Genomic DNA, 14,929 nt, shown 5'->3' with positions numbered 1-14,929 from the left:
CCAGAAATGTCTGGGAACTTGCAGGTGCCTTGGTGGAAGAGTGGGGTAACATCTCACAGCAAGAACTGGCAAATCTGGTGCAGTCCATGAGGAGATGCACTGCAGTACTTAATGCAGCGGGTGCCCAGACCAGATACTGACTGTTACTTTCGATTTTGACCCCCCCCCCCCTCCCCTTTGCTCAGGGACACATTATTCCATTTCTGTTAGTCACATGTCTGTGGAACTTGTTCAGTTCATGTCTGTCTGTTGAATCTTGTTATGTTCACACAAATATTTACACATTTCTTTTTTTGCTGAGTTTAGTTTACATAAAGTAATTTTGAAAAAGTAGTTCACTACATCATTATTATTTATCACGAAATAGCTAGATCTAAATCTGAAATATCATAGACCTCAAATTGCATGAACAGATCACTCTGGAGTTGTGTTAACAAAGTTTGTGTTTAATAGGCTAAATTAAAATGATGTTTCAAGTGAGAATTAGGAAGGTCTGAAGCCAAAAAATGAAATTCTTTCCTACTACTCATATTTTATTTTTGTAGGTCCAGTAGTTAGATACATGGTAAATAGTAATTAACTACAAAAAATACTACCAAGATCTGAACTTAGTTCAACTAGCACCAAGCTACTGCAAAATGTTGTTAAATTATTAGTTGAACTACATGTAGTTCACTACTCTCCAACACTGGCTATCGGTTAATGTCTTGCTCAATAGAGGCCAGCTTCACTTTTAGGATGTACACCATAGACTCGGTACAGTACGCTCACCTCACGCTCACTGTAGATACAGTATTTGTGCAGAAAATGCAAGTCAGATAATTCCGCCTCAGGCTATGGCTCAACCTCATGCTGTGTCACAACACCGCAGGCTACTGTTTACACATCGCTCTCAGAAGTATCTGCTGCATTTGTTCAGTATCCTGTGCTTCTTCCAAGAGGGATGGAAATCATACACTGCTCTTTTCATGCAGTATGTGTGTGTTTGTCAGATGTATTAGGTTTTGTATTCTCTGTTACGTTTATTTTCACGCACAAGGTAAAATATCTTCACATTAGAGTTGATAATGATGGTAATACTGGTACTAACTACTAGTGATGCACCGATATGACATTTTTGGCCGATACGATATTTTCCTTGCCAAAAAAAACAATACTGATAACCGATATTTAAAATTTTAGCGTCCTTTTTAAGCATTCTAGTACAGTTAAATAGGTAACGCACACATGGATGCAGCGGTCTAAGGTACTGCATCTCAGTGCAAGAGGCGTCACTACAGTCCCTGGTTCGAATCCAGGCTGTATCACATCTGGCCGTGATTGGGAGTCCCATAAGGCGACGCACAATTGGCCCAGCATCGTCCGGGCCGTCATTTGTAAATAAGAATTTGTTCTTAACTGACTTGCCTAGATAAAGGTTACACACACACCACACTGACCGAAAAGTTATTTTGTTGGGGACATACGTAAATGCCATTACCAGTAAAACATAATCAAAACCTATTTCTTTCACTTACTTGCTGTGCTGTTTCGTTGTTCAGTCGTTTCATTCTCAACCAGGATTTCTTTGGAACGCCATTTGGGTTTTTGCGTGCCAAAAAAGATACTTGACGTGTCAAATAACACGACACAATCTGTTTCAGTAGCTATATAGTTAGCTAGCTAACTATATAGCTAGGTGTCTTCTAAAATAACCCTAATTTATGGTCGGACCCATCTGTGAAGCTAGCCACAATAAGGATTAGCCACAATAGTGGACTTAGCAGTTAGCCTTCAAAATAAAACTATTGCATAATTTTACTATTTGTTAATTTGCATCAGTCAATGACATACTTTTATTTTGAAGGCGAACCGTAAATTCCACTAGTGCCTAATCCTTATTGTGGCTAGCTTCAAAACACACAACCCGGTCCGGTCGAGCATCACTAGCCAGATGAAGCTAGCTGGCTGCTTATAACGTTAGCTTTGGGCAACAGGGTTAAGTAGCTGGCTAGCTATTTATTTTCATGAACTGAAGTTCAATTTCAGTAGGCGAACAACAAGTGGCAACCTAGCTAATACTTACTCACAAGGATTCCTAAGAATAATGAAAATGACTGCAGTTTCTACTGGTCATTGTTTTCAGGCTGGTTGTATTGGTGCTAGCTAGGTACCAAGCTAAAGCTAGCTACCCCAGAAGTTGCGGTCGAACAAATGCTTTATTACCAATGCGGTATTGTAAACACATTGTACGTGTTTGCTTGTTTGCAGACTTTTTTGTACAGCTTTGACAGTGCTATTGTATCTTTTCTGACACGCAAAGACCCAAACGTCGTTCCGTAGTATGCATGTTGTGAAGCTAATAGCAGTGACACTATTACTGTGTAACTCCGGTAGGGTAACATCTGAAAAATAGCGCACTTGGTAGTGTGTACTGGTGCTCGACCAGTCGGCGAAAGCCAACATCACCCACGACAGAACGGTTGATTGTCAAGGGCAATGAATTCCATTATCTTGGCTTAAATGGATTTCGCCTTTTGAGTTGTCTCGCTGAAATGTTGTTACTCTTTCAAATGACTGCTGGACTTGTTGGCTGCTTGATCCACACAGCAGACATTGTGTGGGGTAGGTTAGGATTTTACGTGGCGTTATTACGTCATGCACCTACTTCATAGGTGCACGGTAGTTTTGACATCGGTTTTTAACATCGGCGTTAAACTAGACATACCAATGTTGGCATTTTTAGCTAATATCGTCCGATTCCGATATGCTTACCAATATATTGTGCATCCCTACTAACTACTATAGATAATGTCAAAAATACATTTTTATTTATTTAACAACAAAGGATAAAAGCGAAGCAACTGCAACATCCCAAGGATACAAGCGAAGCAACTGCAGCATTGGCAGCTACAGTGTTCTCAATCAGATCTCTCCACACACACGGATAGGGATAGATTGCAGCACACTGTGCTCCTGGAGAAGGAGCGAAAATAAAGCCAGGCTTTATGGTCTGTGTCTGATACAGCCTTGTGCCAGTGGACTTAATGGTTCTTCTGAGTCACACAGACAGCAGAGAGGTTCTTAAGGACATGCTTGATAGGAGTAGGGTGAAGCTACCCTTAGAAACTGATCTAAGGTCAGATTTGTTTTTCTTTACAATGGATAGTGTTTCGGGGAGGGGTAATCTGGTTACAGATCTCTGTTCAATGACAACTTCTACCCAGTACTAGTTGGTACATGAGGAGGTTAAAGAGAAATCAGAAGTTGAAACTAACTTATGAAATGGAACACATGGGGATTGTTTTAGCTTTATGATTTAACAAGCTCAATACAATTTTGTGAAATTTTGCATTCATTACATGTATGTTCCAGATACTGTGTGGGTGTGGGGGCTCAGCAGTTTCTTGTCAAAGGTTACAGGAAATAAAACGAGGCGCTTTATTAATAGTTAAGGCCCTACAAAATTTGCGATGCAGGGAATGTGGACGGAATCCAGACATTAAAACATAATTCAACAATATTTAATCATGTCTTGAACTTAGTAGGAAATCAATTAATTTGCCAAAGATTATGATGTCATGAACGAAATGCGTAGCCTAAGTGATTTGTATTTTTCTTCAACTTTCTGAAGAGGCAACTGCTCGTGAATCCCCATGTTTGTGCGCGTTTGTCTACCACTTTGTGTAGCCGTTAGCGAGGATGCTAATGACAACTGCCTTCTGGTAGATGGAAAGGGTTTCATAAAAACCTTCTCAATTAAATGTTAACTACAAAGTAGTCTGTGCCTACCTGGCAGAATGAGATCATGATTATTTGCATCAATCCAGTAGGGATTTGTTTAGCTAACTCAGCAATCACGTGTGCTACAGAAACACTGCTAGCCAAGCAAGTGTCTTGCTGGTGCACACTTGAATGAAAGGTTATCTACACCCAAAAATGAAAATTTCTTAGGTTTTCCCTAGATCTCAAAAGTGGTCTCAAATTGTTGTTTTTCTATTAAAAATGTGTGATTTTTGAAAGAGAAAACATTAAAATCGGGGGGGAAAAGCTGAAACCTGGGAAAACTAAATGGAGAAACTGAATTTTGAGAAAATAATACGTTTATTAAACTGGGGCAACATCAGCTGGCATCAACGGGCCATTTCTACTGGAAGAGGAGCTCGAAGTCAGAAAATGTGGAGAAAAAGGCCTTTGCTGTCTTTAAGGAACAGATTCCAAACCCAGGTTATTGGTGTAGCCGGTTCGAATCCCCAAGCTGCCAAGGTGGACAAATCTGTCTTTCTGCCCTTGAGGAAGGCAGTTAACCCCCAACAACTGTTCCCCGGGCACCGTGGACGTCAATTTAAGGCAGCCCCCCGCACCTGTCTGATTCAGAGGGGTTGGGTTAAATGCGGAAGACATATTTCAGTTGAATACATTCAGTTGCGCAACTGAGTAGGTTTTCCCTTTCATTAACTTTGATCATTTATACTTTAATAACAACAACAAAAATCTAGAAATGTATGTCCATGAGTTTCTAGTGGATAGACCATATGGACCAAAAGAAAATACCCAAATTATCTCTTCCAACGATTTTTTTTTTTTTTAACAACTGCCACCAGTTTTGGAACCAATGATTTACATATTGACATAGTAAAATAAATATATGTAAAAAAAGTAAAGGCTATTTCACGCTGAAACTCTCATGTTAAACACCAATGGTATTGTTAGTAGTTGATGTTATTCTTTAACACAGACCCCAATGCAAATCAGGGGGAGGAAATATGTTTATTCAAAGAGGATAAATCATAGATGTTATGCTGAGAGGTAGATAGATGGTCATTCTCCCCTGTCCTTAGTGATGCTTTTTTGTGGTTCTCTCCCAGTTCTCCACAGAACAAAGGGACAGCATGTCGTTTTATAACCCAGCCCTAGCCAATTAGAATTCCTTGCAATAAAACTGGGCCAAATAACAAGTATCCTATTTCAGGCTCACTGTATAGACAAATCCCTCCCATACCCATTGCTCATTAATCCCCTATTACAGAAAAACTACAATTTCCATTGATTGTTAGTACTCTATTAACCTCTCGTCCTCTGCATTGTGTATTTATCTTCGAAATATTCTTACACTCCCCCTAGACCATTTTAAAAATAAATATACTTAAAATGTATTTTTTGAAAATGACAGTAGAAAACATGAAAAAATACAGTATAAAAAACATTAGCACTAAGCATAAAATAATTTACATTAAACACCTTGCATTTCTATAGAACTCAAAGGGCGTATTGTACTTGCTGTTACAATAAGAAATAGATTCAACCAAAGTTATAGAAAATGGGTATTAACAGGTGTAATTAGGATGTCCCTTACAATTCCTACCACATTCTGTATTGTGAGAACTCACAACAACAAAAAACATTTCTACAAGACAATATTCAATCGTCCTATTGGAAAGGTAATCATTCACCAAGTCCTTTAAGTGACCAGCTCTTCCACACTGGTATTAGTCCCACATTGTCAGAACATCATTTCTAATAGTTATCAGTCTGCCAGTAGTGAGAAATTCTTCTTCTGTTCCACTGGTTAAGGACTCATGTAATGAACACTTCACCGGTGATCTTGTATCATTTCAAGTACAGTCCTTGGATCAAGGGATATTGCTTCAGCTTCAGACGGTAGATTCTCATAACCTGTAACGAAGGAAACAAAAAAGTGAAAGTAACATGTCCTGGTTTCAAGAGAAATTTCACATAGCTTTCCCTAAGTAAGCATGTCCCGATTTTCAGGAAAAGTTGGACATTTCACCTAGATATCCCGAATATGATGACTGCGGTGTACAACATAGAAGCTTATCAGATTCTGATCATCTTACTATGCTTCTTCACCTGAGATTGGCCCCCGATTTGCTAATCAATCAGTTCTTTATTCTCCAGGCTCCCCCGTGTCATCAAAATGGACAACCTTGCAATGAGTGACATGTATCCATTGTGATTTTCCCTGGACTTTTACTGCTGACCTCGTTATGAGCAAACCTTGATAAGGACCTTTTCATTTTGGCCCTAGCATCTCTGTTACATATTTTTTTACCATCACCCGCTGTCCTGGTACTATGTCATGTCCCCCCTTGGGAGTTATTCCCCACGCCTCTTTAACTTGTCTGTCTGCTTCTCCTATGCATTAGAGAGTTGTATGCAATAGTTAAGCATTGTGTCACTCAAAGTGAAACAGTGCTTTTCTCAAATCTAACGTGCCTGGTAGTGACATGGGTCGACCTGTGACGACCTCAAATGGACTCAACCCTGTGGTTTTGTTATGTGTTGCCCTTTAATACATAATACCGTAGGCAATGCATCTGGCCATGCTATCCCTTCTTGATGCACCTTTGAAAGTCTTTCAAAACTTGATTTGTGCTTTCTACCTGTCCACTCGATTGAGGATGATAAGGGCAGTGTAGTTGCCAGTCTATGTTCAGAAGACGAGCTACCTCCTGACACCCTTTTCCTGTGAAATTAGTGCCTTGGTCGGAATTTAATTGTTCTGGAAATCCCCATCTGGGAATGATTTGTCGAATAGAATTTTAGCTGTGTGTTGTGCAGTTCCTTTCTTAGTAGTGTAGGCTTCAACCCATCGTGAGAAACGATCAACAACAACCAGCACATCTTCATGTCCTTTACATTTGGGCAGTGTGATGTAATCAAGCTGTAGATGTCTGAAGGGTCCTGGTAGGACAGGTGCTTGTCGTGTCTGTACTTTTACTCGTCCCTTGGTGGTGTTTTCCATACAAATGTTGCAATTCGCCACAACAGCCTCCGCCTCTTTCCGCACACCAGGATTCCACCATTTGCCCACAAAACGAAAAACTATCTTGTCCACACCAATGTGTCCCAAAGAGTGGATCTGTGTCACCAAGTAGGGTAAGAGTGCATTTGGCGCTACACATCTCAGGTTGTATTTCCACACACCTTGATTGAGTTTGCATCCTGCAGCCATCCATTCCCACACTTCATTGTTCGCATATCTCTAATGTGTTGCAATGTATCCAAGGTGTATCTCCTAATCAGTTTAGCTGACAGAGGTTTTCTCTTGGCAGCCGCCTTAGCAGCTCTGTCAGCCAAATCATTACTTTTGTCTAAAGATTCTTCCATGTGCTTTCATTTTCAAAATTGCAACTTGTCCAGGTAACTGGAGAGCATTCAGTAGAGCCATCACCTCTGGTCCATTCTTCACAGGAGCTCCCAGTGATGTCATGAATCTTCTGTTTTTCCATATTTTTCCAAAATAATGGGTAACACCAAAAGCAGACCTTGAGTCTGTGTAGATATTAGTTTTCCTTCAGCTTGTTTACATGCTTCTGTCAAGCCACCAATTCCGCCACCCTTCTGATGTTCCTGCAGGTAACGTGTCTGTCACTATCACATTGTCCGTTGTAGTAACTGCCCAGCCTTCCTTCCTCACCCCCCCCCCCCCCCCCCCCCACAATGCTTGAACTGTCTGTGTTTAAGATAAACTCACGGTTTTCCAAAGAATGACTCTATAAACTTATCAGAGAGCTGATCCGAAACCAATTCACACCAGTCGTGTTCAAGTAATGTGGTATCTGGAGGATACATGAGAGTAGCCGGATTACATGGTGTCTTTTCAACTATACCCATGTCCCATAGATCTTTAATCACTACTTTAGTAGAGTCCATAGCTTCCTTGCTAATGGGATATTGTTTTGTGCAAGGTGGAGCAACACCTGTAAAGCACACTGGTTCCTTATCCAAAGTTCCACACTCATTTTTCTTTGTAGTCCAAATAGGATAGTTCTGAACTGTAGAGCTGTCACGATCGTCTTGAGGATAATGAGTGGACCAAGGCGCAGCGTGAGAGAAATACATCTTCCTTTTATTAGACGAAGACGTAACACGAAACGAAACACTCTTACAAAACTAACAAAACAATAAACGACCGTGAAGCTAATAAACGAAAGTGCACACACAAGCTACTAACGTTCAACATAGACAATTACCCACATTAACCTAATGCCTATGGCTGCCTTAAATATGGCTCCCAATCAGAGACAATGAATGACAGCTGTCTCTGATTGAGAACCCTTCAGGCAACCATAGACTTACCTAGACAACTACACTAGACACTGCCCCATACACATACAACACCCCTAGACACTACAAAAACACATACATCCCCCATGTCACACCCTGACCTAACTAAAATAATAAAGAAAACAAAGATAACTAAGGCCAGGGCGTGACAAGAGCCCTGCAGTTGTCTAATTTGCCTATATTTCCTTCAGAAATATTCAATGTAGAGTCAAGTTGCATAATAACATCAAGACCTAAAATAGGCTGTTCAAATGAGCCTATCCACACCCCTGCATCAACCTTCATTGGACCAAGAGAAATTGATAATGGTTTGTTTCATATCTGTCTTTGTCCACCCCCACTCCTGTCGCTCTCATGTTCTTGCCTGTGTACTGAGGACATATATGTTTTGCATAAGATATGGGCAATACAGTGACTTCAGCACCTGTGTCTACGAAAGAAAATGTACTGCAAAGTTGTTAACCATCATGTTCACATATATTTCATTCGATTTCATATGTACACCAGCTGAGATGGGACATAATAGGGGGTCTGTTAGTTTACCTCCACATCATCCAGAAAACTCTGCTGCTGAGCCGGAGAGGGCTTCTTAAATTTCTGCATCAGCGTTGGGGCTGTTGCCTTGAGTCCATTTTCACTTAGACGGACCCTGCTTATCCTAGCCACTTCTCATAAAATCAAGCTTTCTTTTCCGACATTCTCGTTGCCAGTGACCAGAAATCCCACAATAATGACACACCAGGTTTCTCTTCTGCTGAATGGATATTGTTGTTGGTTTCACTCGGAACCTGCACAACTCTGATAACAGACGGTTTATTATGTTGATTGATGTCTCTGTCCAGTCGTGACTGTCTGTCTGATGTTGCCGTAGTTTTGTCTCTCCCAGTCATTAGTTGTGGGAACAAATGTTTTTCGCAAATAATGTATGGATCAGCTGATGAGTGATTACACTCAATTCCTCCAAAAATGAGGCATCTTCATCTTCCATGTCGGGTAACCCACTGTGTCTAATTTTCAGAATGAGAGAATTAGGTGAAAACAAGTGGATTCAGGGATCAAGTGTAGCTGAAGCTGGGCCTGGCTTATGCTGGAGGCCAATAGAGATGAAAGAAATGCCACACACTTTCCCTCTTTCAATACAGTGGATAAAAAGGGGTATGCCAGGTGTACTCTCTGCCTGAAAGAGATCAATTATGCCAACAAAGGGTATCATGCTCTGCTGGCACATTGTAGAACAGATGTCCACAGGCAGAAAGTGAACAATGTAATAACGTGCAGTGTAGCCCAAAGATATTGTTTTTGTTGTGTTGAATTTGACAGTAACACTTGTGTGTGAGTGAGGGGGATTATTACATTTTTTTACTTAATGAATGTTATTTTTGCACACAGTCTTGTGCACTTGATCAATGTCTACTATAGTGGCAACTATAATAGAGCAAAAATAGAATGCCTGTTTGTTTCATTCATATTTTACTTTAAGATGTTTTCCCCCCCAATTGCAATATTCATGTGTGTGGTCACAAGCGTTCTATTATAAAGGCTGTCATGGCTAACTGCAATATTAGTGTATTATTCTGTCAAGACTTGAGTGTCATTTGCAGTAAAGTCTTGGCAACAAATAACATTGGATTGCTTTACTTACATTTTTTTAGCTGTGAGTTAGGTTCACATTAACCACTTATTTTACACACAGAGACTGATCATGTAGATCATATTTGTTGTTTAATTAGTTAACCTGCATTTACCGCAAGCAGGATTATTTTTATTTTTTTTACATGTTTCAGTGCAAAAAAAAAGAAGTCACCTTTTTGGGCCCTCACCGGTTTGTATCCCTGTGTTGAAGACTTACGTTAACCACACGTGTAAAAATTGCTACTCAACTAGCAACTTACTTCTATGCAACAAGAAGGTTTCACAAAAGAAAGGACTCTAACCCCTAACCGAGCAAGACAAAACTCTGTAATAGAACAAAGGACTTGAACCCTTATACATCACAGATACGTTTCACTCATTGCATGCACTAATTTTAACCTGATTTGGTTCTTTTAAAATTATATTGGTCTAGACTCACTCAGCACTGATGGCCATCAATCAGGAGATTAAGAGTTGATTCTCCTCTGGATCAACACACAGCTGTTAAGTTTTCTTGTTGTTCAGACCAATTCATCCCGGTCACGGCACCAAATGTTAGCAGTTGATGTTATTCTTTAATAGCACAGACCCCAAAGCAAATCAGGGGGAGGAAATATGTTTATTCAAAGAGGATAAATCACAGATGTTATGCTGAGAGGTAGGTAGATGGTCATTCTCCCCTGTCCTCAGTGATGCTCTTCTGTGGTTCTCTCCCAGTTCTCCACAGAACAAAGGGACAGCATATCGTTTTATAAACCAGCCCTAACCTGTGGTTGACCAATTAGAATTCCTTGCAATAAAACTGGGCCAAATAACAAGTATCCTATTTCAGGCTCACTGTATAGACAAATCCCTCCCATACCCATTGCTCATTAATCCCCTATTACAGGAAAACTACAATTTCCATTGATTGTTAGTACTCTATTAACCTCTCGTCCTCTGCGTTGTGTATTTATCTTCGAAATATTCTTACAGTATTCACTAAGTTGGTTTATATTAAGATAATGTTTTAGAGGGCCAGAGATACACCTGTGATGATAATCTGAATTCCCCAAAAAGACCACTAGATGTCATATGATAAAATTCTGGTAGTTTACTGGTAAACTTCAAAAGTTTAAAGTAGTATACCCTTTGCACCTCTAGTCAGAACCACATCCCTCCTACAACCAACATGTTGATTGGAATAAGCCCTGCATAATAATATAGCCTAGTGTTGGGTGTTTGGGCCTTGTTGAGTTGATTCTGAAAGAGGGATCTATTGACCACTCATGTTTGTTTTTTAAAGCGGTCGACGCACTGCTTTTCCCAAAGTACTTTCTGCTGGAGGGTTTGACATCTCCTGTATAGGCCGAGTCACTCGTGTCTCCACTCTCTCTCCCTGCAGCCCCACGAATTTGACGAGTGTCGTTTTGACATTAGTGTGAACGACAGTGTGTGGTACCTACGGGCAGAGGACCCAGAGCACCGGCACCAATGGATTGACTCCATCGAACTACACAAGGTAAGACTGAAGGATCTCTTTCTCTCTTGTACACAGAAATGACATACCAGAGATATTCCCCTTGGCATGTGCAATTTACATTTATTCTCCAATACTTTAAGATCTACACAAAAGTGCACCAGCCTAGTGGTTGTTTTGGAATAGAACGAGAGGTAGAGGTAGCCAAGACTAGAGGTTAGAGAGGCAGCCAGTAGCCAGAAAGTTTCTAGTTCAAGTCTCGGGCCAAGAAATACAAACAAGTGAGAGATGGTGGCAACCGGAAGCATGGTGATTTCAGATCCCATATTTACAGTATGCTACCATTCCCAGGAATTGACATGTTGCAACATGACTGCTTCTGAGTGGAACTGGTCGACTGGTTGGTGACAGTGGGACGAACAGGAAAAACTTGGTGTGTGTGTGTTAGGGCCAGGATGATACCACAGATAGAACAATGAGGAGTTATTTCACCAGATGTATAAATGTGAAGCATCTGCTTGGTGTTTCCTTCCACTCACTACCAAATATGGTATTGAGAGGAAGCCCAGTGGTCGGCAGGTTGTTGAATGGGGTGTGTGTGTGTGTGTGTGTGTTGCTCAGAGGCAGTACATTCATTGTCGTCAGTTCTATAAAACAGTGCCAATTTTCACTGTCACTAAATATGATCATATTTATTTTACAGTTATAAGGCAGGTGAAATGTAATGGCTGTGAGTCCCTAAACTGATTATTCCTATATGTAGATATTTAAACTTAGCATACTTCATGCCCTATTCACCCACTTTTCTTGAATAGGAACTCCATCATATTTGTATTAGATTTTAGTCGTTTAGCAGACACTCTTATCCTGAGCAACTTCCATTCATCTAAAGATAGCTAGCTGAAACAACCACATCACAGTTGTAGTAAGTCATTTTCCCCACAGAGGTTATCAGCAAAGTCGGTGCTAGTAGGAAAAGACGAGTGCACGTTTTTGGGGGGGGGGGGGGGGGGGGGGGGTAAGACTGAGATGTCTCATTTTAAGATACTCTTAGACGAGGTAAGGTACTTCAGCTTGTCGTCAAAAGTGAGTACGTCTTAGCAATAAATAACTTTTTTTACCAGAAAGGTGAGTTATACACTGAGTATACCAAACATTAGGAACACCTGAGTTGCACCAGCCTTTTTGCCCTCAGAACAGCCTCAATTCGTCTGGCATTGACTCTACAAGGTGTGAAGCGTTCCACAGAGATGCTGGCCTATGTTGACACAGATGCTTCCCACAGTTGTGTAAAGTTGGCTGGATGTCCTTTAGTTGGAGGACCATTCTTGATACACACGGGAAACTGTTGAGCGTGGAAAAACCCAGCAGCGTTGCAGTTCTTGACACAAACCGGTGCGCCTGGCACCTACTACCGTACCCTGTTCAAAGGCACTTAAATATTTTGTCTTGGTCATTCACCCTCTGAATGGCACACATCTACACTGATTTGAAGTGGATTTAAGTGACCTCAAAAAAGGATCATAGCTTTCACCTGGATTCACCTGGTTAGTTTGTCATGGAAATGTTCTTAATGTTTTGTATACTCAGTGTATTTATGGCACTATGCAGCATTACTAGTTACTGTTTATGACAATCTGACTACTTTGCCTATATGTATTTGCTGTAGGCCATTTCAATAAATAAGAAAGCAAGGGGAGAATGTAGGCTAGACACAGCGGACAATTCCACCAAAGCAGCTCAATGTCCTGTCAGGAAATATACTTTCTCTTGTTGTTCGCTTGTTGTTTTTGTCTGCCAATCAGAGTTGACCGAGCGACACTACAGTCCACAAGAAGCAACATGTGTAGCAAGTGAAGTGAGAGCTAATGCAAGGTCAGATTACACTGGCTGAAGCACGAGAGGCACGTCTCTGGTCCCTCTCCCTTGCATCCTGTGGGCACCACACACACACACACACACAAGCCTGTTACATACTGAAGCTGCCTACACCAGACAGGAATATTAGAAAATATTTTCCTCTACATAGCTCTGTCCAGGCTTTCAGAAACATTAACTTTGATTGTGATTATAGCCTAACGGTGGTTATAGCTGAGGTTTTAAATATTTTTTTTGCAAAAAAAGTGGTTGGCCAATAGGGGTCGATACCATCGTATCACAATGTTTTCTGAGTATATAATCATGATAGGACAAATGTTGACATCTCCATACCCAAGCATACAATGCACCGTACCAAGCCTCCTATAGGCCTCCAAACCTATTGGGTCACAAGCTGGCGTAGTCAGTGTTCCTGTTCCCCCTTCAATAGATCCCAATGGACTAAAGGCAATCCTTGTGCTTTCCTGTAGTGTACCTGTTTCTCAGGGTTTGATTCTGTATTTCACTGGGGGAATAATGTATTTTTGGCTGGGGGAATAATGTATTTCTTACTCTGGAGACTGGTCGAACACCATGTTCCCCAACTTCAGTCGTCGAGTACACCCAACAGCACGCACTTTTTGTTGTAGCCCAGGAACAAACACATCTAATTCAACTTGTCATGGGCTTGATGATTAGTTAAAAAGTAGAATCAGGTGTGCTTTTCCAGGGCCACAACAAAAATATGTACTGTTGGGGGTGCGTGAAGACCGGAGTTGAGAACACTGGTCTAACGTATTCTTCCCCCACCCCTCCAGGCGGAGTCGGGGTATGGTTCAGAGTCCAGTCTGAGGCATCATGGCTCCATGCTGTCTCTCACCTCTGCTGCCAGTGGCTTCTCTGCCACCTCCACTTCCTCCTTCAAGGTAAACCACCACAACACTCACAACAAATTTCCAGGGAAATTCCATGGGAAAGTCAACCTGCACATGCCTAAATAGTTAGTCATTTCCAATTTAAACCACATTTATAATTATCCTTAAGGTCTACATGTTGGAGTTCAGGCTTTATTTGAAAAGTTTAAGTAGGAAATTGTATGAATTATGTCCATTTAAGAGTAGCAAGCCAAGTCTCGAAGGCTTTTCAGTCAATCATATTTCATGGCTTTTTGAAAGAGCTCACAGTGCTTATTTCTCCACTCACAGCTGTCCCCCAGTGTTGGTTATGAAGATGTGATGTTAATGAAGCAGTATAGACCAAATTGAAGTGTTGTGAGTTTTGTTTGCGTGTTCTACAGTCTTGTAAAGATAGCCTGTCCCAGCCAACACCCCTATATCACATCCATAATGTTTTTTAGGAAAAGTTTTTCTAAAACATGCACATAACATCAGTCACAGCCTGTAAAGCTAACTTTGATCAAGGTTTTATATGGTCTATAAATGCTTTCTATCTCTTCATTGCCCGTATCCTTTTTCAGTGTTATGATATCCGTAACATCTATTTTAATCATTGAGCAGACGCTCTTATCCAGAGTAACATCACATCCACAACGGTTGTGGATGTGATGGATATTGATGTATCATGTCTTAGCTTGTGCATTCACCACATTTTGTGTGGTTGTTCTGAGATGTATTCTTCAGACTTTTAAAGAAGCAATTATTAATATCTTGAAAATTATATGTTCCGTCTAGCTAATGTTATCTTGGAAAATATGAGCTGAAATGCATTTCTCATACATGGTAGTAATGTTTTAAAGGATAGAAAGATAAGAGTGCTTATCAACAATCTGAATAGTCCTGGAGTGTCCTTTTCAAATGAAAGTACCCCAAAATATACCAACTTAATCCAGTGTCCAGAAAAGTGGATTGACAGTATAGGCACATGTACTCGGGAAGCATTCGGGAAGTATTC

General features: G+C 40.7%; 1 protein-coding gene across 2 annotated transcripts in view; it reads left to right on the top strand.

Moving 5' to 3' along the window:
- Positions 1-14,929, top strand: part of LOC120063332 (ceramide transfer protein-like) — a 45,870-nt gene that overhangs the window by 5,312 nt on the left and 25,629 nt on the right. For both annotated transcript variants that reach the window (XM_039013655.1, XM_039013654.1), the window contains exons 3-4: positions 11,087-11,203; positions 13,837-13,944. In XM_039013655.1, coding sequence (XP_038869583.1) covers positions 11,087-11,203; positions 13,837-13,944 — 225 coding nt within the window. The remainder of the gene's footprint in view (positions 1-11,086; positions 11,204-13,836; positions 13,945-14,929) is intronic.

This window comes from Salvelinus namaycush, chromosome 18 (genome assembly GCF_016432855.1).
Source record: "Salvelinus namaycush isolate Seneca chromosome 18, SaNama_1.0, whole genome shotgun sequence".
NCBI classification, from domain to species: domain Eukaryota; kingdom Metazoa; phylum Chordata; class Actinopteri; order Salmoniformes; family Salmonidae; genus Salvelinus; species Salvelinus namaycush.
This window is presented reverse-complemented; position numbering and strand designations above follow the sequence as displayed.